Raw genomic sequence first — 22,870 nt, forward strand, 5'->3', positions numbered from 1 at the left:
CCCGATTGGCTTTTGTGTGTGGCCGTACTCTGTCAACAGAAGTTTTGTTGGGAAATCTCTTCCAACAGGGACTTCTGTTGACAGAGCGCTGTAGTGTAACTGTAGCCAAAGAGCACATATAATTTATTTAGAAATAGCAAGATAGCTAGTGGTGCTGACACAGCTTTCATACTTTAACTTTGTTTCATAAAACCATGAGGCTTTTTATTAGCAGTGTGTTTAATGCACAACCCCAAAAGCTAGTAAGACTATATAAAGGAGAAGAACCACATATAATGAAAGCAACTTATTGGGTGTGTCTATGCGGGCAGAAATCTTTGAAATAGCCATGCTAATAGCCATTTTGAAGGTTACTAATGAGGTGGTGAATTGAATTGAATTGAATATTCAGCAACTCTTTAGAATTAGGACACTTCTGTCCGCTTTCAAAAGTGCGTGGCTTGGCACGGCTACATGGGTGTCCTTTTCAAAAGGACCCCACACCTTTCGAAATCCCCTTATTCCGCTCACTGATTCAATTCAGCGCCTCATTAGTAATCTTTGAAATATGGCTATTTCGAAGATTGGTGCCCATGTAGATAACGCTATTGTGTTTTTCAACTCCAATGAGTTCTATGTCAGGTAAAGCACATTCAGAATGCTATGATACATACCTTCAGGCCATTTTATAACTCTTGTTTGATCACATGGAGTTTAATCACCTGTCCTTGGTGGTTTGTTCGAAATGCATTACAATCATTCTTGGATCTTTTGCTGCACTGCTATATATGTCAATTGTACACGTTCTTCAGGAGCAGTCATAATTCAAAGTATAATTGTTTTCATCCACTGAGAGATATTAGGTAGCTTGCATATATCTATTTTATGCATGCTCTTCATATAAAGGAAATTATGCCAACTTGAAACATAATTCATCTCTTAATTTGAAATCTTAATTTATTACCATAAAATTCTCTCTTGTGCACTTAGCCAGCATGAGGTTTACAGTGCCACTTAAACCCATGAAAAAGTTCTTAAATGAGGCATGGGGCTGAGGCATGGGGCGCTAAATTGTTCCTTTGCACAACATACAATTATATACTATAATAGCAAAGTGTGATTGATAAATAAAAGGTAATGGAACACTTATTTACATTTTAAAACTCATAGGTCGTGTCTACACATGTCCCTCCCTTTTGGAAGGAGCATGTTAATGAGGTGCTGACATGCATATTCAGCACCTCTTTAGCATAAAGGCAACCAGTTGTGCTTTGAAAGTGCTAATTTCATAATGCAGACTGGCCTTATAGATATGGATGCTTTGAAATAAGTGCCACACTTATTTTGAAGCACCTGCTTCTATATAGCCAGTCTGCATTTAGAAAGCAGCATTTTTGAAGAACTACTGGCTGCCATTATGCTGATGAGGTACTGAATATGCATGTCAGCGCCTCAGTAATCTGTTCTGAAGTGCCTCATCAACATGCCCCCTCTGAAAGGGAGGGGAATGTGTAGACATGGCCATAAGAACAATATCCCATTATCAAATATAAATACAATGCAATCAATCAGCTCTAATTATAGTTTTCTGGATACATTTTCCTTTAATGCCAGAGCATGATATTGATTTGAAAGTATTTCCAAGATACATATTTTTTTCAGTTCTGCATTTGTCTTTTTCTGATGGGAAGGGAGTAATGAGATTAGATTATTGAATTAGTATAAAATACAGAATTTTATAATATTTTATGAGCTATTCTTAACCAAAGCAAGAGTGTGAATCCATGTGAACCTCCTTCTTACCGGGATTGGTGATGTATATTTGTTAGCAAAAGCTTTCATTCAAATAATACGTAGAGGTTTTACACAGATGTAGATTTTTACAAGCATGTATAGTGTATGCTTCTGGGAAACAGTGGTGAACAGCAAAAATATCATATTAGTGATTTTCAAGAAATGTGTGATAAAATATGATTAGTGAATAGGTGTAGATTAGAAACTGATGAATTAAAAATAGAGATATGTGGATGTACATATTACTTGTTATGAAATTATTGTACATTAATGCAGTTTTGCCAGAAGAAAAAGTCCTTTCTGCTTTTTGAATATTTATCTGGATGATTGGAGGCTATGAAGTCTTAGAGAAGTAGAAAGTCCATTTATAAAACTCATTTAGTTGACACATAGCTATAATTCAAATGACAATAATTTGGCTGTTCTTTATTGGAGAGTTCCGTTGACAGAAGGGGCCTTCTGTCGACAGAACTCAGGATGGTCTACACACAAAAAACCTTCTGTTGACAGAGTCTCAACAGAATTCTGCTTTTGCCTCAACAGAGTTATCCCTCCAAGGCTACGTCTACACTAGAATCACCTGTCGACAGACGTTACTGTTGACACAGAAATCTTGACAGAGCCTGTGTCAACAGGCCTCTTCTGCCTCTTCTACTCTCCAGTGTAGACACAGCCTAAGAGGGCAGAGTGGCTAGCCACCAGAAGCTGAAAGCAGGCAGTTGAATAAATCTGTCTTCCAAAAATGTCCAGTTTCTCACCTTCTTTATTTTGTGTGGTTGAACTGGTTTCTGTCCTCCTTATTGGCTGCCTAGACAACCAGTGAACCTGGAGGAGGGTAGGTAAACAAATATGCAAAACCCTTGGCTGGGACTTTGTCCTCATCCCTTTTGGAGGTAGGAGGGATGGAAGAAGGAATTTGCAAAGGGTCTCAGTGATTTTTAGGACCCGTTTGTGATCTGAAGCATGACATAGGTGAAGTCAGAGTCCAAAAACATATTAAAACAGGGTGCCCATCTGTTCGACCACCTCCTCCAATTCCAAACCCAGGTTTGTAGCCACCCTGCAAAGTAGAGCCGGATTTTCATTAAAATCATCCAGTGAGCTGGCTCTTTAGTGTAGACACAGCCCAAAATTTGAGGCATAGCTCGGTCGACAGCAGCACAGTGTAGACACTTCTGCTGACAGAGGAAGCTTCTGGTTCAGCAGGCAGCCCTGTTTGCAGAGCTTTAAGTCAGCTGTTCTGCTGAAAGAGGGCTGGGCAGTCTGGCTGCTCTCTGTTGACAGAATGGATTGCTCTGTCAATCTGCTTTTGTGTGTAGATGCACTCTGTTGATCAATGTTACTGTTGACAGAGAGCTGTAGTGTAGACATAGCCTAAATGACTGAGATCTAAATTCTCCCCAGTATATAATACTCTTTGTTCCTATGTCAAGAAGGAGACTTACATTTAACAATTTTCATTGAACAAACCCCTATGTAGTGAAGGATGAAATGAAAGAAAACATTTAGGCCATATTTTCAAACTGGGCTCCTAAAGATAAGGTCTTAAATCCATACTTAGGCACCAAGTTAGGTTTGCCTGAGTTTCGAAGGGGGTCTGTTAGACTATGTCTACACAGCAGCATTATTCCTGGATAAACTACCCTGGAAGAGGTATTCCAGAGTAGTGTATTCCAAAATAGCACAGCAATACACAAAATGCATTTCAAAATAGCACTCAGGTATTTCAAAATAGAGCATCCCCACACATACAGCCTGTTTCAAAATAGCGCAATTGGACTCACTATGGCTTATTTCGAAATAGGTTCTATTCCCTGTCAACGCAACCCCTATTTTGAAATATCTGTTCCTCATGGAATGAGGTTTACCAATTTTGAAATAAGGCATCTACTATTTCAAAATTATTTCTAAATATTGGTTGCATTATGTAGATGCTCACATCTTATTTTGAAATTGCAGCTCCAATTTTAAAATAACTTTGCTGTGTAAACATACCCTTATGTTGACACTATTTTTGCAAATCTGCCCACCTGTTTAGATGGCTAAATATGGAAGTCAGATCTATCTTTAGTCACTCATATTCTAAAATCTTGTCCTGACGTTATAGTACAACTCGCAAGGAAATCATGCGAAAAGTGTCAGAAGCAGCGAAGAAGAATTTAATGTGTTATAGGTCAAATTTCACTACAGATTTTTTTAAAAAGCACAGTCTACACCCTTTATGCAACTGGTATGAGACTTCCTAATGTAATGTAAGCATGAGGGAGGTCCTTGTTTTTATCTCTGTTAGACTGGTATCTATACTGTATTGTATGTAATCAAGTTTCAGATATTATAACCTCCTTCATGTAAAAATCAAACAAAAGATGTGTATAACAGATATTGTGTTGGACAATGATAGTCCTGTAAAATATTACAATGCGTTGACAAGCAAAATGTGTACTGTAGTATTAAAATGAGCAAAACTTGCATTTATGATGTTTTTCTCTTTGAAGACAGAACTTGGATACATTTGTCTTACTTCATGGTATTTCCATGGGTAAAAAGGATAATTTGTGAGGAAACTTACCAAGGCAGATTTAGATCATTTGCCAATGTGTGAAAAAAGTCCTTTTAAAAAACAAAACTGTGATGCAAAGGCATTTTAGCTAGGTTTGCCATTTGAAAAAAGAACAATGGAAACTTTGGCATCTTGAAGGTTTGTTTGAATTGAAGAAGTGTTCTTAAAAGAGTAACTAGCTACAGGTTGAGTGCCTAATAAATTATCACAATTCTTCTTCAGACTAAAAATAAGTTTAAAATAATTTTAAATAGACGGATTATAACTTCCTCAGAACATAAGTATTCTAGCCTATAGGTTCAAAGAATCTCTATTTGGGTTTAACTTACTAACTCCCATTCAAAAATAATAAAACAATGAACTGTCATTTTTTGCACATTAAATTGTCCATAGTGACCATAAAAAGTTAAAAAATTCACAGACTGCTAGCCATATCTTTCAACTCTTTCTCACAACTCAGAATTGCTAAGTGTTCGAATATAACTTATTTTTCATTGACAATGATTTTTCTTCATTTCCTACCATGATCAGAAACATTGCTTGCATTTCTTTCTGTACAATTGAAACCCTACTGAATTGCTTGGGGTTAGGAATGGAGGAATGGGTGGTGTTGGGGAGAGGGTGGGAAGAGGGAGGAAGGGGGGTGGAGGGCAGGAGAAACAGGGAGTGGTAATCATTCCCTGAATTAGAACCTGGATTATATCATGCCATTAACTGTAAGCAGCACTCCCCACTGATTTCAATGACATAGGACCTCCCATTGACTTAAGTGGGCTTTGAATCATACTGCGGGTTTCTTGACTTTAAATGCTTTTCTTCAACTGTAATACTCAGTTGGAATAAAATATTGATAACTTTATTGTGTTTGAAAGACCCTATCCTGGCCCAACCCCAATAATTTGGCAGAATTCTTCATGACATTCTTGTGATTAAAAGTTGCAAAGTTATGGCTAGATGTATTTCTATTTCAATACACTTATTTATATAATTGTCATTTTCATACTTTAAAAAAATATTTATATGCTTTCTTTTATATTTTAGTCAAGTACTTTCTTAAACAAAACAATAGCACCACTTTGGCATTGTTGGCCAAATCAGTAAAAGGTAAAGCAAATTGCTACATATTTTTTTTCTAAACTTGATTTGTAATGCACTTGCTTGTTGAAAATGAGGGCCATTGAGCCATTTTGCTAGTACCAGAGAGGTTTCATGCATATATTCATACATGCCAGCCATCAACAGAAGGAGTAATCTGAAATTAGCTACAGGTTATGAATGAAATTTACTCTTACTTAAGGCCCGTACAATGTCTGTGAACCACTTAACCTTTACAGACACATCTAGGCTGCATGTTTCCTTGGGCAGGGACTGTCTTTTTTTATTCCATTTGTGAGCTAGTACTGTACCATATGGCCATGTTACTTGATTATGGTTACTATTTATGAAATAATGCAAATAATATTAACCATAAGTCTTGTTCAGGCCCTCCTCACCAGGTGTGAATTTCACTCTATGGCTGCATCTATACTAGCAAGTTCTTTCAGAAAATCTGCCCCTTTCTTGGAAGAGCACTCAGAAGGTCAACACACAAAATGTGATCCATAAGAGAAAGAACGCTGCTTTTCTTCCAGAAGCCATATTCTACTCCAGGATCAGGAAGAGAGCCTCCTTTCAAAAGCTTCTTTTGAAAAAAAGCATGCATTGATGGTCCACAGGCCCTCTTTTTGAAAGAGCAGTCCTCATGGCACCGGATCTTTCAATCCCTGGCCCATTCTTTCGAAAGAGCAGGGCCTGTGTGGACACTCTGTATCAAAAGAGTAGATTGATCTGCTTTTCTGTGTGCGGACGTGATCTTTTGAAAAGTGTTTTCAGAAGCGATCTAGAAACCAAACCTCATAAAGGAATCTACTGGAACTTTACATTTGTATTTCCTTTTGAAAATGAGAAATAATTCTGCAATAAGACTATAAAGTACTAAGACAATTCTGTAAAATGTACTTTTTTAACTGAACAAAAAAGCAGTCCAGTAGCATTTTAAAGACTAACAAAATAATTTATTAGGTGATGAGCTTTCATGGGACAGACCAACTTCTTCAGATCAAAGCCATACCAGAACAGACTCAATATTTAAGGCAAATAGAACCAAAACCAGTAATTTTACTGAAGAGGAATTTTCACAGCATTTGGAAAGAGAGGCTGCTGAACTCTTTTTTATATTCAAATTTGACACATTAACATGTGGTTTGAACCAGGATGGGAATTTTCTAGATCATTATAGGGGCTCTTATGCACACTTGGCTTTATCTAATTCTTGACTGTCCCTGACCCCATCCCTTCTGCCCCTCTGCTCTCTGATTTGCTCACCTTGATAATATTTTTCCGATTTGTCAACCTTGATTACTATATTTCGTTCACTTTACCTTAAATATTGAGTCTGTTCTGGTATGGCTATGATCTGAAGAAGTGGGTCTGTCCCACGAAAGCTCATCACCTAATTAATTATTTTGTTAGTCTTTAAAGTGCTACTGGACTGCTTTTTTGTTTTGATAGTATATAGACTAGCACAGCTATTTCTCTGTTACTTTTTTCACTTACTGTCTTCTGTTTCATCTTTGGCTTTATTTTCTATCTTTGCTTCTACCTTTTACAGTTTTGGCCAGACCCTTTCATATAACAGATTACAAAATAGCACCACTGTACTATAAAATTGAATTTTACATACTGTTTGATATATGAGTATTATTCATATGCTAAATTTTACATACTGCATTATATGGATGAAAAAGTTATTTATACTGTTGAAAAACAATTTGTTACCTGAAAGAATCATTGAGGGTCTAACAGTCTACATATGTGTTAACTGCTTGTAATTGCCTCACAAGTTGCAACTATTTGCATCTTAGCAAGATGTGGAAAAATAAAGCATTGTCTTAAATGTATTTAACCCATATGCTGTCAAAATGCCACAGATGGAATTAATGGATGTCTAAAAGTTGTGTTACTTTACTGCTGCTGCTACTGGGAAATCAGACTGTGCAAATATGAAAGGGGTTATACAAACGTAGTTATCAGACACTGTAAAACAAACAGCCTGTTCTTGTATAGAAGTGCAAAAAAAAAAAACCAAAAACAAAAAAACAAACAAAAAAAAAAAAAACCAAAAAAAACCCAAACCCCAACTCTAAGCCAAGGCTGATGAATGACTTCAGTGGCCAGGGTTCATAGGTTAATTTAGTGCAATTGAATCCATCAAAGGCCCATAAATTTGCAGGCTTTTGAGGGGCACAGGATTTTAAGATTTTTCATGCAGGACATTTATAACAAGTTAGTAATAAAGCAGCATTTTACCAACCTCAGAATATTTTTAGCACTGGGTTAGTGTATAACATTCTGCTCTCAAAAGACTTGATGTTGGAATGTTTACTTGCATTGTTCATTGGGAGAATGCCCATTGGTTGAGATTTCATCAAGCTTAATACACTATAGTTTTTAAGTCTTCCAATGTTTAACCAATAATTTATTTACAGTGAAGTATCCTGCAGATGGCACATTCATTCTTGTGGATGGCATTTTCTTACATTCTGTAGTTCCTGTTTCCTGTGTTCCCTCTACTTGTATTCTTCAAATGCACTTCCTGAAAGTTTAAAAATATATATATTTTAATTAGTTTTTAGTCTAAGATATGGTAAGACGAAAAACTTGTATGGGTGAAACTAGGATTTATAGTCATGAACTCCTCACTTCATGTCAATGGTTCTGACAGTGATTCTGTCTGCAACCTTGCCAAGTCAATCATGTACTATCTACCTTTGAGAGGTGTTGTGTGGGTTAACAAAATGCTTGGAAAAAATTTGAAGACTTAAATCCTAGAGCCTTCACAGCCTATTCACAGCTGCGTGGTTTCCATAACATGTTTTCTCTCTACCAATGCAGACATAAAGACACATATATCGTAAGTGCAGGTATTACAGTGAAAGCTGTGTTATTAACACTTGGTTAACCAAGTTCCGTTAACTGGTACTGGCCAGCGATCACAGGGCCATTGACTGGAGGCTGACTGCCTGGCCAGGGCCCGCTGACCTTCCAGGGCCAGCGGCTTGCTCGACTAACTTGAAGATTTGATTATCCAGCAACAATAGCCAGGAGTGTCAGATAATCAAACTTTTACTGTATTAGAATTTGAATGCCGTCAGATGCCTCACTGGTTTCTGCAGTCCCTTTGCATCCAGAACTCCCAGGGCTCCTGGCATCAGCATTTTGATCACTTTCATCAAAGAGAAAATTGTATCAAAATATTTATCTGATTTGACTTGTAATCTTGCTCCAATACTCCTGTATGTTTTGACGGTCTTACCAGGTAAAAGTTAGCAATCAAAAGACCTCACCAATGATTAGCTCAATGAAATAAGCTGTGTCTACACTACAGAGTTTTGTCGACAGAAGTCACTGTTGATAGATATTTCCTGACAGAACCTCTGTCTACAGAACACATCTGCATCTAATAGGAGCTCCCCCTGTCAATGCCGTCTGTCAACAGAGAGCAGCCAAACTGCCCAGCCCTCTCTCAACAGACCAGATAACCGGCAGCTCTGCAAACAGGGAAGCCTGGTGAACTGGAAGCCCTCTCTGTGAGTGGAGGGGGCCCCCTGGAGCATTTACACTATTTTTCTGTCGACAGAATCTGTCTACACAGGCACTATGCCTGAAACTTTCAAGGGAAAAAGGCTGTGTTCTGTTGACAGATTCTAGACAGAACGCATTTGTAGAAGGCCTCTTCTGTCGACAAAATACAGCTATAGCTGACTCTCTTTTGCCAGCTCTTACTTTGTAATGCCATTAATAAATATTTGCCTTGTATACCTGTCACACATGGGTAGATAAATTTAGATATAAGCTGGATCCATAATATCTTCATGTCACATTTGCAGCTTCTTTGTGTAGCCTGATCTGTAGATTATGTATTGATTACTTAAGAATTTTTACCACAAGGTTACAGAAGGAGACTTCTGAATTGGAATTCATTGGCAAATTTGATACATTTAACCTGGGCCTGAACAGAGATCTCAGCTAGCTTATGCATTACAAGAGTAATTTCCCCATCTTCGATATTTTGCAGGAAAGGGAAACATCCTCCTTAATTTGCTATATCAACTGGTTCTACTAGTGACAGGTAACTCTCTCCCCTACTTCCCTCCTCCCACAACTCCTTGCTATATAAACCCTAGATTCAATTTGCCTACTCCAATCATCTGAAGAAGTGGGTCTTACCCACGAAAGCTCATGACCTAATGAATTAGTTAGTCTCTTAGTTGGTATAAGACTGCTTGTTATTTAAGAATGACAAGTTATAGCCAGTGATTTTTTTAGAAAGAGGAGCTGGTACTCAGCCAGTTGTCCCCCACTTCCCCTCCCAGGGTTCCCATGTCTGGGGCTGCTCGTGGCCTCTGTGCCCCAGCTGGTGCCTAGCCATGGGACTGGCAGGGCCCTCCACCACCTGGCTGGGGATCCTTGGGCTAGGGCTGCCAAGGAGCCGATACTCAGTACCGGCACAAAAAAAACCCACTGGTTATAACTATGAGGATTGACAGGTTCTTGTCTCAAAATCAGACCCAGTATTATTCAAATTATTATGTAGTTGGGAACTTTGATGTGCACAGCTGTGACACTCACTGTCTAGGAACTTTTGTATAGTTACCAATATTTTATTAATACATTTCATATAGTCACCAACACTCTGACTCAGTAAAGGTAGAGCATGATCCTACAGAATCTACATCTGCACATCCATATATTCACACCATCCCTTGTAGCACAGTCTGCAATACTAGCGATCATTTTTCTCATCACCATTACATTCCTCCTCACCACTAGTGGGCATCCTTCTGGCTCCTCTGAAAGTTTACATCTCTTCCTCCCACTATACAAAGGCTGGGACACCACTTTTTTAAACATATTATGCTGACACCACTAGGTCTGCTGCCTATTCAGTAGGGGCTTCCTGCCATTTCTTATTTTTATGCCCTCTCTGTACTCATGTTGGAGTGTTCTTCTCTTGCAGGCTGGTATATCAATGATCACAACTTATTATCGTAATCATCAGTTTGTTACCATGACCCTTTTGTGGTTATCTATCTGCTGATGTAGCTCATCTACCTGTTATGCATGTCAGTTTGTTGCCATGACATTTTTTTGGTTGCACTCACGTTCCTGAGGTCAGAAGCTTCCCTTAAACACTCCATTTTCAGTTCCCCAAGAGTCAAAGTTTTTCGTGGGGTTGTATATCTGTTCAAAGTTTATCCATTCAGAGTTCATAGACCTCAGGCCTTATGCCAGCTTGCACAAGCTAATATCTTGTTTGATGCAGGCCTGTGAGTTACTTGCATTACTGCTGAATACAATAAAAGCAGAATATAATGCAAAGCAGTGAATATAATGAAGGCAAACTAGCCCAATGGGCCTTACTTAGTTTGCTTCTCCCAGCCTTGCCAAAATATGTCTCTCCACGTCTTTCCAATTTTTCCCAAATGATTTCACTTCCCGTGCACTCACCCCAGATGACCCCCTTAGTTTTCATTAACTCATTACTGCACCAAGCCACTATATGCTTCTGGTTCATATCTTAAAGTTCCAAGTTTCCTACACTCACCTATCCTGATGACAACAAGAAATCAGAAAAGGATAAATTATTTCCAGCTTTGGTCTTCGGCAGGAGGGATAGCTCAGTGGTTTGCACATTGGCCTGCTAAAGCCAGGGTTATGAGCTCACTCCTTGAGGTAACCATTTAGGGATGGGGGCAAATAGATCTCAGTGATAGTGCTTGGGCCTGCCAAGAGGGCAGGGTACTGGACTAGATAACCTCTTGAGGTTCCTTCCCATTCTAGGACATGTGCACCTCCAATTACCTTATCTTACAATTGCTGCTAGGGCACAGCCAGCAGGATTGTTGTTGCTTCAGGATGTGCATCACCTCTAAGAAGAGTTTACCAAGAGAAGAGGAAAGGACATTTGACACAATAAGTCAAGTATTACAAACATTTCCCAAGCATATTTTCTATAAACTGGAAAGTAGAGGAAATTATTGTTCTTGATCTACAGCCATATTGTACTGTTGAGGAAATGGCTTCCAAAACCTGCTAGACTGCTAATGAAACATGCAGTTCCCTAATGAGAAGATAAATCTTCTATACTGTTGTATTCTGAATTTACGATAGCTTAGCCAACAAACCAAACATATATTCTGATAGGCCTCCATAAAACCATTTTTCAGTGCTGATATGTGCCCAAATGAGACATTGCTTATTATCCTGTCATAGCACACAGAATTAGGTTTGAATCTGAGAAAAGGTGGAGTTGCCCCTCTTCTGTTCTGGTCTATGCCTCAGTACTTTTATCACTGCTGCTAGACAGAGGAGGTATTGGTGGCAGCAGCAGCAGTGCATGCTGTAAAAATGGCTCTCCCTTAAGTACCACATTTTCCATTAACATGAACAGCTGAGACCATTCAGAACTAACTGGAATGTCTCAGGGGGTTTGGATCATCTCCCAGGGTCTCACATGTGACCTCTTCATGCAGACAATGATAGCAATGGAATAAAAGTATGCGAGGAGCTCGGTCTTGCTCACGCCTGCTGGTTCACACATGGTGATTTTAATTCAGTCATGCAGGGTTTTCTCAACAGGTATTCTTAACCTACCCCAATCACGTTATGCAGAGTTATGCAAAATATGCCCCTACTGGAACTGATCTCCAAAATCTTAGCATGCTCTGTCTCAAATTCATCTAAAGACTCCTAAGTCCCTGTGCATTTCAACATCTTGTTGATTATCTATATGTATAAGAATAAAAAAACCAGTTGAAACTAATTCAACATATTCTTGATCAGAAATCTTCACTCATTAAATACAACATTATGTAAAATAAATTAGGGCTAATCTTCCCACCCCAGAATGCCACGCTTGATCTTTCTTTATAGATCTTGGAACTCTTTGCCAAAAAAGAAAGAAATTCTTAAACTCCACAAAAAATACAACAAATTATTCCAAAATGATCCAAAAATGCACAAAGTGAAGAAAAATAAAGACCCCAGTTTAGTCCTGTTTGCTGTTTTGAAAGTCAATAGGAGCCTTACCAAAGATTTCAACAGCACTTGGTCCCTTATGCAGTCATTAAAATAGAAGTTTTTTTTTAAATGGCTTTTTTTCTTTTTCAGCTCTTGCAAATCTGTTGGTAATTTTAAAATAAATAAATCCCTAGCTGTGATCTTTTTCTGGTGCTAGGTTCTTGGATAGACATCCCCTTGGTTGCCATAACAGACAGATAAAGATGACAGGCAATTTATAACTGACAAAGCCAAATAGCCATGCTTTCAGTGGCAAAATGCCAAATGCCTGCTATAGCTGTAGAGAATTGTCAGAGTGCATATATTGGTGCTAATCCTTCTCTTACATCTGTACAACTGTATTGAAGACAAGCAGGTTGCAGAGGTGTGAGAACAGAATTTGACCTTGTTTTTGTCAGTGCTGACTTATTTTCACATAAAGACCAGCCAACGCTTGGGTAATTAATAGCTCTATGATCTGAAGGGTCATTTAACAGAAGCTGGCAAAGGAGGTTATGAAGCATGCAGTGGTTTTCTTAAGCTTTCAGGATGGACATTCAAACCTAACATTGGCATAAAAAGACCTCTCTGCTTTATGGGTAATAATAATAAAAAGTCCAATGTTTGTATTTACGACCACTATATCTTGGTTACGAATCCTCTGCGGTCTATTTTGAAAAGCTTCTAGCTTTGTGGGCAATGTGGTTAGCGACAAAATAACTAGATTGAAAAGCCGTCCTAAAGAAAACAGCCTAAATTCTGATCTCTCTTACACCTCCTGCTTCCCATTGACTTCAGTGGTGTGCAGTGAATGCAAGATGAGGTTAGATTCATGAAACTGTGTATATTTTCTTCTATAGATATTTATATATAAATTGTTAATATTCCAATCACAATAGATGCTGCCAGTCTTTCAAAAATAAGAGAACTAAACCATTCTCTGCTTTTCTTCTGCTAATGATGTTTTCTTACTGTGAAAATATTAGCTACCACATTTTTCTTTTTTTGTTCAAAAAGTCTACTTAGGAGCAAGAGTATAGATAAAATCTTTCTGAGATGACCCAGTATTCAATTTTTTTAAGGTTAGGTATGCTGCTTGTACCTGGATATTACTATATGGGGCCTAAGCAAGAACAGGGACCTTATGCAAAAGAAAGGGGAAATTAGACCATGAACTCTTCAAGTCTCTGGCCTTTATGTCAGAGAGAGAGGGAGTGGTCTGGTAGTGAGACCTTGGTTTCTCCTCCAGCCTTGATGTGTTTTAAGGACACAAGGATGGCCCATTAGCTCCAGAATGTGCATAATGTGTGGGATCTAAAACATTACTTTCTTTTCTTGTCCTTAAGGTTGGCTGTCCCACCCTTACAATAGCGGCCACTACAGCGTAGCCCTGCTACTGGCTTAAATAAGGCCAGCATGTCAGTCAGGTGCTCTGAGACTCTGACAGTTAGATCTCATGGATGGAGCTTCACAACGGGCCTGGCTTCATTAGTCTCAGGTAAGCTGCTGCCAGCAGTGCTTTAGTGGAGGGATGGAGTGTGGATGCTCTTGTGGGCCCAGGTTGGAAACCAGTGAGATCATGACAGGGCTCTTGTTTGGTAATAATACTAGAGTGACCTACAAATGGCAAAGTATTCAATTCCAGTAACTTCACCGGTATCTTAACAAGTTACATTGAATAATGGTAACTACATTGTCTAAAACCATTTTACATTTTGAATTATATTTCTCTTTCAGCATCAGAATGGTGTCCATTCTGCTGAGATCAGAGTGACTGGAGTGCCCTAAAGAAGAATGGAGACAGCTTGTAGAAAGTAAAGGTAAGTGATTTATTTTAGGGGAAGGTGCTGTAGTCCACGCTATTATGGTCACCACTTTAACAAGACTGATACATGTTGAATAAAGTAAGCCTGATTGAGGCATCATCTGAAAATTAAAATCTGCTGAAAATTATTGTCCTGGTAAAATATACGTATTAACGTTGTGTATAATATTTTAAATTCCTAGGCTACGTCTACACTACATTCCTCTTTTGAAAGAGGAATGCAAATGAAGGAAGTTGAAAATGCAAATGAAACACTGATTTACAAATCTCACACTTCATTTGCATAATCTCATCTAATCTTTTTTTTAAATAGATTTTTTCGAAAAAAGCAGTGTAGATGGGGTTCTTTCAGAAAAAAACACTTTGAAAGAACACTGAAAAAATGGGGGTTTTTTTGAAAGAACCCCATCTACATGGGTTTTTTTTTTCAAAAAAGAGATTGGACAAGATTATGCAAATGAAATGTGGGATTTGTAAATCAGTGCTTAATTTTCATTTTTGATTTCCCTGATTTGCTTTCCTCTTTCAAAAGAGGAATGTAGTGTAGCTATAACCCTACTGTATAATGTTGCTGTAAAATGTTCCTGAGTTATTAAAGCATCTGATGAAGTGAGTCTGTGCTCACAAAAGCTCATGCTCAAAACTTTTCTGTTAGTCTATAAGGTGCCACAGGACCCTTCGTTGCTGTTAGAGATCCAGACTAACACAGCTACCCCTCAGAGACTTAAAACAGTTTTCAGAGACAGACACACCCTAGCATCCCAGATAGGTGTTAAAGAGCCATCACCCATTTAAGTGGCCATTCTCAAAGCAGGGCAGAGGAGGGGAGAGGTGTCAACAAGAAATTTACATTTCATCACATGGAAGACTCAAACTTCTGCAACGGACTGTGTATCACCATGATTCAGCAAGGATGTTTCTAGCACTAGCAATTGAGTTATATAGGGGGAGGAAAACACTTGATTACACCTCTCCTCATCTCATGACAATGCTCAAAGAACTGAGCTAAGAGGGAAGTCGCCTCAGGCAGAAAGGAGACCCAGCTAGTGAAATTTACATTAGTGTATGATGAGACAAAGTTTTTGCTTTTAAGGCTGCTTACCTTGTTATGAAAGGTGTTAGGTTGCATATTACTCTTTAATTTTCTTTTGTAACCAATCCTGACTTTTATGCATTAATGCTTGCAAACATTTGAAAACTATATTTCTGTAGTTAATAAGCTTTTCTTATGGTATTATAGTCTCAGAGAGGTAGCTGTGTTAGTCACTGCACAAATAAGCATTATTGTTTTCTATTAACCATTGTGTTTGGATTAGAGTGTGTGGAAAGTTCCATTTGGGGTGACATGGCTGGTACATATGCCATTTTCTTTTGATGATATACTTAACTTTCTATGCACTTCCGTGGTTCAGTGCTGTGCTGGCTGACATAAGATGAACATTTGTGGGGGAAAAAAGCTAGGACTAAAGAATTTACAGGTATGGCCTTGCAGTTTAGTTCATGAGTCACTAGTCAGAGAGTTCATTTATTTACCTGGGGGTGAATGTGCATGCTAGAGATTACTAACAGAGAAGTAGCCGTGTTAATCTGTATTCTAACAAAACAAAACAGCAGTCATAGATACTGTGAGCAGGACAGTAGTGGGTGTTCAGACAGCCAAGCTGTGTAAAAGGCACCTCAGAACAGACAGTTACGGGGACACAGCTATTCCTTACTGTATCTCAAAGGATGTCACAACAGGCCGATAACTCACTTTCATAGATCACTTTCAGTGGAAGACTACTTTTCAGCACAGAACATTTCGTAAATGGTTACCTAACTTTCATCCCAGGTTCGACTATTTTATGACTAGTCAAAATACTTCAGTTTTGCCATGATAGTTATCTCATGCTGCAACTGTAGAACAAGCTGTTTTGTGAAGACTGTAAGGCTTTTTCAGCCATGGTTGTCTAATTTCTTGGTGCTGTCTCGACTGAGAATTCTATGCTGGAATTAAGGCATTTTTAAAATAGACATGCAACAGTATTCTCACCTTCTGCAAAGCCTGTGAATTTTGCCAGCTGAGCTTGCAAGTTAAATTTTGTTGTTCTATTGCCAGAAACAGTTGTGGTTTTGAATTGGAGAAAAACAATTTTCACAGGGAACAAAAATGTATTCCCTGTTCACAAATAGTCCTTAATGGTATTTCTGAGCCCAACTCCCAGTGAAATCAAAGCCAGTTAGGTGCCTACATGGGTCTGAATCTAACTCCCTGAGAGTACTGCGGTCCCTTTGGCATCTTTTCAGGTGGTTGTCTGTGAACAGGTTGCTTCCCAACATTTCAACACTGAGCATCAATAGGCACTGTGTGCCATTGTAATGTGCAACTTCAACTCAACACCCACGTCCAGAAATCCTTGGAGGTTTTTGGCTTGCAGCCACACTCTGGCCCTTTTACAGACAACACTTTTTCAGATTCTCCCCAACCCTCTCCACTAGCAATTGTGTATTTCTGGCACAGTAGTTGGCTGTGCGGGCAGAGGGTCATTTGGCAAAGGGTGTCCATAAAAGGGCAGGTAAGGGGATGATGAGTGGTTGGCATTCTTAGGATGGCAGAGGTACAGTTACAGCATGTGGTTTGTAGTGTGCAGTAGTTGTGAGAAAGTTTCTAAAAGTAGGCCTACCAAATTAAAAGTTGAGCCAAAACCCAAATTCAAAGACCTCCTGGTGAAAATTTATGAAAAGAAATCAAATAAAACCTAAGTAGAAAGTTCAAAAGGTATATAAACTAACCACATGTAAAATTTCACTCTCACTGGTCTCACTTTCAAACTTTTCAACAAAACAAAAAACGACATTCCATTGTAGAACTCACTTCATACTGTAGTGTAGCTACCAGCTGTCCCATAACAAAGATCCCCTATATCCTAAAGGTGATATTCAGCTTATTGACACTGTACCTGTGAAGTGCTTTCAGAGCTCTGGGTGAACAGCAGCGCAGATGTGCAAATTATTATTTGATTTAGTTCTGGTACCTGCAAGCCTATAAGATGTGAGTCTCACAGTTTTTCCTCCAGGGAAGAAGGATAATAGCTGCGAAACTGCTGTTTCTGAGCTGAAAATATTTATTTTCAGAAGATTCCCCAAGCTCAAAATCTGCATTAGTTTCTCACTTTGGGATATCAAATTCAGGCTTATTCTCTTTCTTTATTATTGAACTCAAATGGTCTTTTTCTGTACTATGGTAGTTTCCTGAATTTGATTCCTATTGTTTCTCCTGTTACATCTTTATATGCAAAACCTCTTTGTAAAGTCTCAATCTGGTCCTTTTTATCTGATGAGCATCCTGGGCCAAATTCCCACTGAAGTCAATGGGTCTGAACTTATCTTATTGCCTTATTAGTGGCTTTTGCTTTGACAGCAAAACCAAAACTTCTCACAAGACACTCATCAAATGATAGGAAGCCATGACTGCAATATAGCTTAATCATAAATAAATATGCTATTTCAATCTTACTTTTATGTGTGAATTGGCTCATCACATCAGGTTCACTAAAACAACATAATGAATATTTAAAAGACTTTCCAATGACCTTATTTGCAGGCTATTATAGGATTTTAAAGACCTCCAGAACACCTGCTTTCACTGGCAAGAATAATCACTGCTATATTTTTATTGGCTTAAAGTCATGCTATGATGATGTTGACCTACTTCTAGTAACTTGATTTCATTCTGTGGATCTCTATTACAGAAGGATAGAAAGATTTAAGCATAGCCCGGAACTGCCAGACTTTACCCAGACATACAAGGATAGAAAAGTTGATCCCTTCTTCAGAAAATAATCCCAAAAGTGCTTTTGCTGGTTTTGATTTTCAATGATGTTCAGATATTTTATCGGACTCCAGAATCTAGTTACTCACCTATCATCACTACTCCTTGCTTAAACAACTAGAAGTCCTGTGGCACTCAAAAGCTTATGCTCCAATAAATCTGTTAGTCTATAAGGTGCCATAGGACTGCTCCTTGTTTTTAGGGATACCGCTTAATACGGCTACCCCTCTGATACTCCTTGCTTAATAGCACATATTTATGTTGGTCATAAAACAATGGCATCAGCTACCCAAGAGGTCTTCAACAATATCCTTACATACGTGGGTAACAGTGGGATCAAATCCTCAAATTCCGCACTCAGTTTTTATTAAGTTAGGCCCCTGTTTGATAGCATTGAGGGATATGCTTGAAGAAGGATTGTTATCTGTAAGTTCCAGTTCTTTCAAACTATTCTGTGTAGGAGGACCTTTGTGCCCATTGGTTCTGTACAGGCACAGGATCTCTTTGCAAGGGTAGGTCATAAGCAAGAACTTCGGGATCTGATCTAGAGGACCTGCTTCAAAGCCCTCTGATGTCACTGGAAAGACTCCCATTGGCTTCCATGGGCTTTGAAATAGGCTTGTGTTGGGGAATTATGCAATGACTATTCTAAAGCAAATAAAGAAATTGTGCTTAACTCTAAAATTCATTTCCAATTTAACATAATTAATTTCATACATTAAAATGAGAGTGTCAGATCTATTCCAGGCTTAATCATCAGCTAAATATATTCATATCTGACATGCATTAGAGGAAAAGACCTGAACTTCATTAGTCTATTAACTTTTCCTTCCCCCGTGCATGCTTCCAAAGTCCACTGCAAAAGCTGTGAAATTTATTAAATTGAAAGATATACCTGTGATAAAAATCGATTGCTTGCAATGTGTTCTGTTGTTTCATCTGTATGCCATATAAAATGCAAAGATCAGTGAGTTTGTGTTTATTAATTTTTTATTTCAGTGTGAATTTATGTTCATGAAAAGTCCTGTACTGACAGCCCTGGAGACTGAAGTCCCAGAAGCTACATGAGGTTTGAAATATCCTACATCTCTATTTGTTTTGGCATTCTGGCTTTGCATTTATAAGAGCTTAAATTCATGCTCCAGTTCAATATTCCCTAGGTACTACAATTTTGGAAAAGTTTTTTCATGCAAGGAACAATGAAAACACATATTACATTAGTTTAAGTCGTTCATAAAAATGGTGTTTCTCAAACACTAACTCTGCCACTTATAAAAAACATTATATAGTATAACTGTCCTTTTTACTTCCTGATCCTTCTTTTTAAACTGTTATATAAAATATTTTTTAACATTTTTAATACTCTAGCCTAGGTGCTGGTTGAAAATTTACTGTTAAAATATTATCTCATGCTTATTTTCACTTCATGGTGATAATTAATGTAGATGAATAGAGGATTCAAGGAGGAAAAAGTTCACCAGTGTTGGTGGTTGTCCTCAGAGGAATGTTTTTGTCTCATCAAATTTTATATAAAACATTCTTCTAAAACTTTCAATTTTTCTTTGTTTTGCTTTCTGTTTACATTTCCCTCATTGCTTTCATTTAACCCTCCATCTATTGTAGACCTGACTTTATCATTCCTTCCATCTCTTTCACTGTCTTACTCATTTTAGTCTGATGTTCCCCATGTTTAATTCTTAGCAAAAGTTTCAGTTTATTTTTCTCTCAAACTGTCCTGTTTTACATCCCTTTTCTCATCTTTCTGTCTGACCATCTTCCTTCAGCTCCCTTCCCCTGTCATTTCTCCCCTTGTTTTTAATTTCTTGCACTTTTTTTTTATCTCCCCTTTTTCAAGCTTCAACTTTTTTTGTTTTCTGGTAATTGATGCCCTTTCTCATGGTTTCCTTGAGGACTCAGCCTCCTTCTTTAGTTCTCTTTGAAGCTTTCCATGTATTCTCTCTCCTTCTCCCAAATCTCTTCATAAATCCATCCCCTCTCTTATTTTCCCCCATAGTGTGCTCTCTCTTTCTTCTTTCCTACCTCTTCTCTTTTCCTCATGCCCCCTGCTTATTTCCCACTCTCTTCAGGTAGATCTACACAGCAAAGTTATTTAAAAATAACAGTCATTATTTTGAAATAACTATCTTAGCATCTACACAACACAACTGCTATTTCAAAATAATTTTGAAATAGCAGTTGGCTTATGTTAAAGTTGGTAAACCTCATACTATAAGTCTGCATCTACACTAGCAAGTTCTTTTGAAAGATTTTTTGAAAGAAGGGGACTCTTTTAAAAGATCCCACAGAGGGTGCATCTACACTTGAATTCCTCTTTTAAAAGAGGTATGCAAATGAGGTCAATTGAAAATGCAAACAAGATGAAAATTTGCTTATTTGACACCTCATTTGCATATTCCAATTTCGAAAGAGTGTCTTTCAAAAGAAGAAAGCCAGTGTGGATGCTGCTGTTTCGAAAGTAAACCCATCTTCAAAAGAATTCTTCTTCCCTTTATGGCCATGTCTATACTAGCCCAAATCTTCGAAATGGCCATTTGCATTTGGGGCATTTGCCTGTCCATTTCAAAGATTTGGGCTAGTGTAGACGTAGCCTATTCAATGGGACGAAGGATTCTTTTGAAGATGGGGTTTACTTTCGAAAGAGCAGCGTCTGCACTGTCTTTCTTCTTTCAAAATTAAAATATGCAAATGAGGTACCAAATACGCAAATCTATAACTCATTTGCATTTTCGATTTACCTCATTTGCATACATCTTTCGAAAGAGGAATGCAAGTGTAGATGCACCCAAAGGGTTGCTTTGAAGGTGGGGTTTACTTTCGAAACAGCCGTGTCTACACTGTGTTTCTTCTTTCAAAAGAAGCTCTTTCGAAAGAAGAATATGCAAATGAGGTGCCAGATATGTAAATCTGTATCCCATTTGCATTATTGATTTCCCTTATTTGCACGCCTCTTTTGAAAGAGGGATGCAAGTGTAGACAACTGAAAAGAGTTATTCTGAAATAGCTCATTTTAAAATAACGCTGCTACACACAAAAATACATTTCAAAATAGCACTTAGCTATTTCGAAATAGAGTGTCTACTCACATAAAACCTATTTCAACATAGAGCCATTGGACATAAAACTTCAGGCATTCAGGGCTGGCGACAGGAGGGGGGTTTGCCGGCAAAGGCATGTCTACATGGCCTCTGTACTGCCAGCACACACCCCGCCCCACCGACAGCAAAATCTCATGCGGCTATGTGAATTAGCCATGTGAGTTTGCAAATGGGCAACCACCTGCAATTTCAAGAAACCTCATTAGCATACCTCTGCCAACAGCAGTGCTGTGCTAAGTGCCCGTGTGGACGTGGCCTTGCTGACCTTCTCAAAGAACTCTAATAAAGTGGTGAGGCATGATTTCTTCTGACAAAAGGTGAGTTGAATCTTCCCCACCATTCTTTGTTAATTTGCATGTCTGATAATTCTGATTTTTTTCTATAATTTCAACCAATTTCCTGGGAAATGAAGTTAGGCTCATTGGCCTGTAATTGCCAGGATTGCCCCAGGAGATTTTACAGAAATTGATGTTGCATTAACTGTCATCTGGTACGGTTAAGTGCTGAGTTATATAGCTCATTTAGTACTTCTCGAATTTCATATTAAATTCCTTCACAACTCTTGGGTGAATGCTTTCTGGCCCTAGTAAGTTAATGCTATTCGGTTTACTAATCTGTTTCCAAACCTACCATTCACACCACACTCTCAGACTTCTTTTCAGATTTCTCACCTAAAAAGAATTGCCCATATGTGGAACTCTCCCTCACACCATTTTCAATGAAGACAAATGAAAAAAATTCATTTAACATCTCTGAAATGCCCTTAAATTTCTTAAGTGCTCCTTGCACATCTCAATCATTCAGGCTGCATCTACACTAGCAAGTACTTTCAAAAGATTTTTCAAAAGAAGGGGGCTCTTTCAAAAGATCCAATGGACTGTCTACACACAAAGGCCGTTTCTACACATGCAGGAGAAAGTGGCATGCTAATAAACAGCCTGAAATATGCTAATGAGGCATGGATGCAAATTCCCCATGCTTCATTAGCATAAGGTCACATGATTTGGAGTCTGGAAGACACTCTTCCAGACTCCAAAACAAAGTGTAGAAGCGTGGCCCAAAAATTTTCGGGAAGAAGGGGCCTCCGGAAGGAAGACTTCCTTCCGTAAGATCCCCAGGAGCCGTGCTTCTAAATGCCATTTTGGAGTCCGAAAGACCATCTTCTGGACTTCAAATCATGTGACTTTGTGGTAATGAGGTGCTGGGAATTTACATACACATCTCATTAGCATATTTTGGGCTATTTATTACCAAAAGTGGCATGTATAGAAACAGCTGAAGCGTGGCCACTTCTGAAAGCTTCTTTCAAAAGAAAATGTGTAGACTCTCCGCAGGCCCTTTTTTTGAAAGAGCAGTCCTCATGGGGCCTAATTTTTTGATCCCTGGCTCATTCTTTCAAAAGAGTGGTGACACTTCCTTTCAAAAGAGCAGATCAATCTTTTGCTCTGCTTTTTTGTGAGTGAATGCACTCTTTGGCTGTGTCTACACTTGCATTCCTCTTTTGAAAGAGCTGTGCAAATAAGGCAAATTGAAAATGCAAATAAGGTATAAATTTGCATACCTAACACCTCATTTGCATATTCTTATTTCAAAATAGCTTATTTTGAAAGAAGAAAACCAGTGTAGACACTGCTTTTTCAAAAGGAAACCCCATCTTTGAAAGAATCCTTCTTCCCTTTTTTTTA

The 22,870-nt window shown here is 38.3% G+C and overlaps 1 protein-coding gene across 1 annotated transcript in view; it reads right to left on the reverse strand.

The window, feature by feature from the left end:
- Positions 1 to 7,907: 7,907 nt before the first annotated feature.
- Positions 7,908 to 22,870, reverse strand: part of IGF1 (insulin like growth factor 1) — an 81,921-nt gene continuing 66,958 nt past the window's right edge. Inside the window, exon 4 of the mRNA XM_074983826.1 lies at positions 7,908 to 7,967. Within this exon, the coding sequence (XP_074839927.1) occupies positions 7,908 to 7,967 (60 nt within the window). The remainder of the gene's footprint in view (positions 7,968 to 22,870) is intronic.

This window comes from Carettochelys insculpta, chromosome 1 (assembly GCF_033958435.1).
Source record: "Carettochelys insculpta isolate YL-2023 chromosome 1, ASM3395843v1, whole genome shotgun sequence".
Classification (NCBI taxonomy): Eukaryota; Metazoa; Chordata; order Testudines; family Carettochelyidae; genus Carettochelys; species Carettochelys insculpta.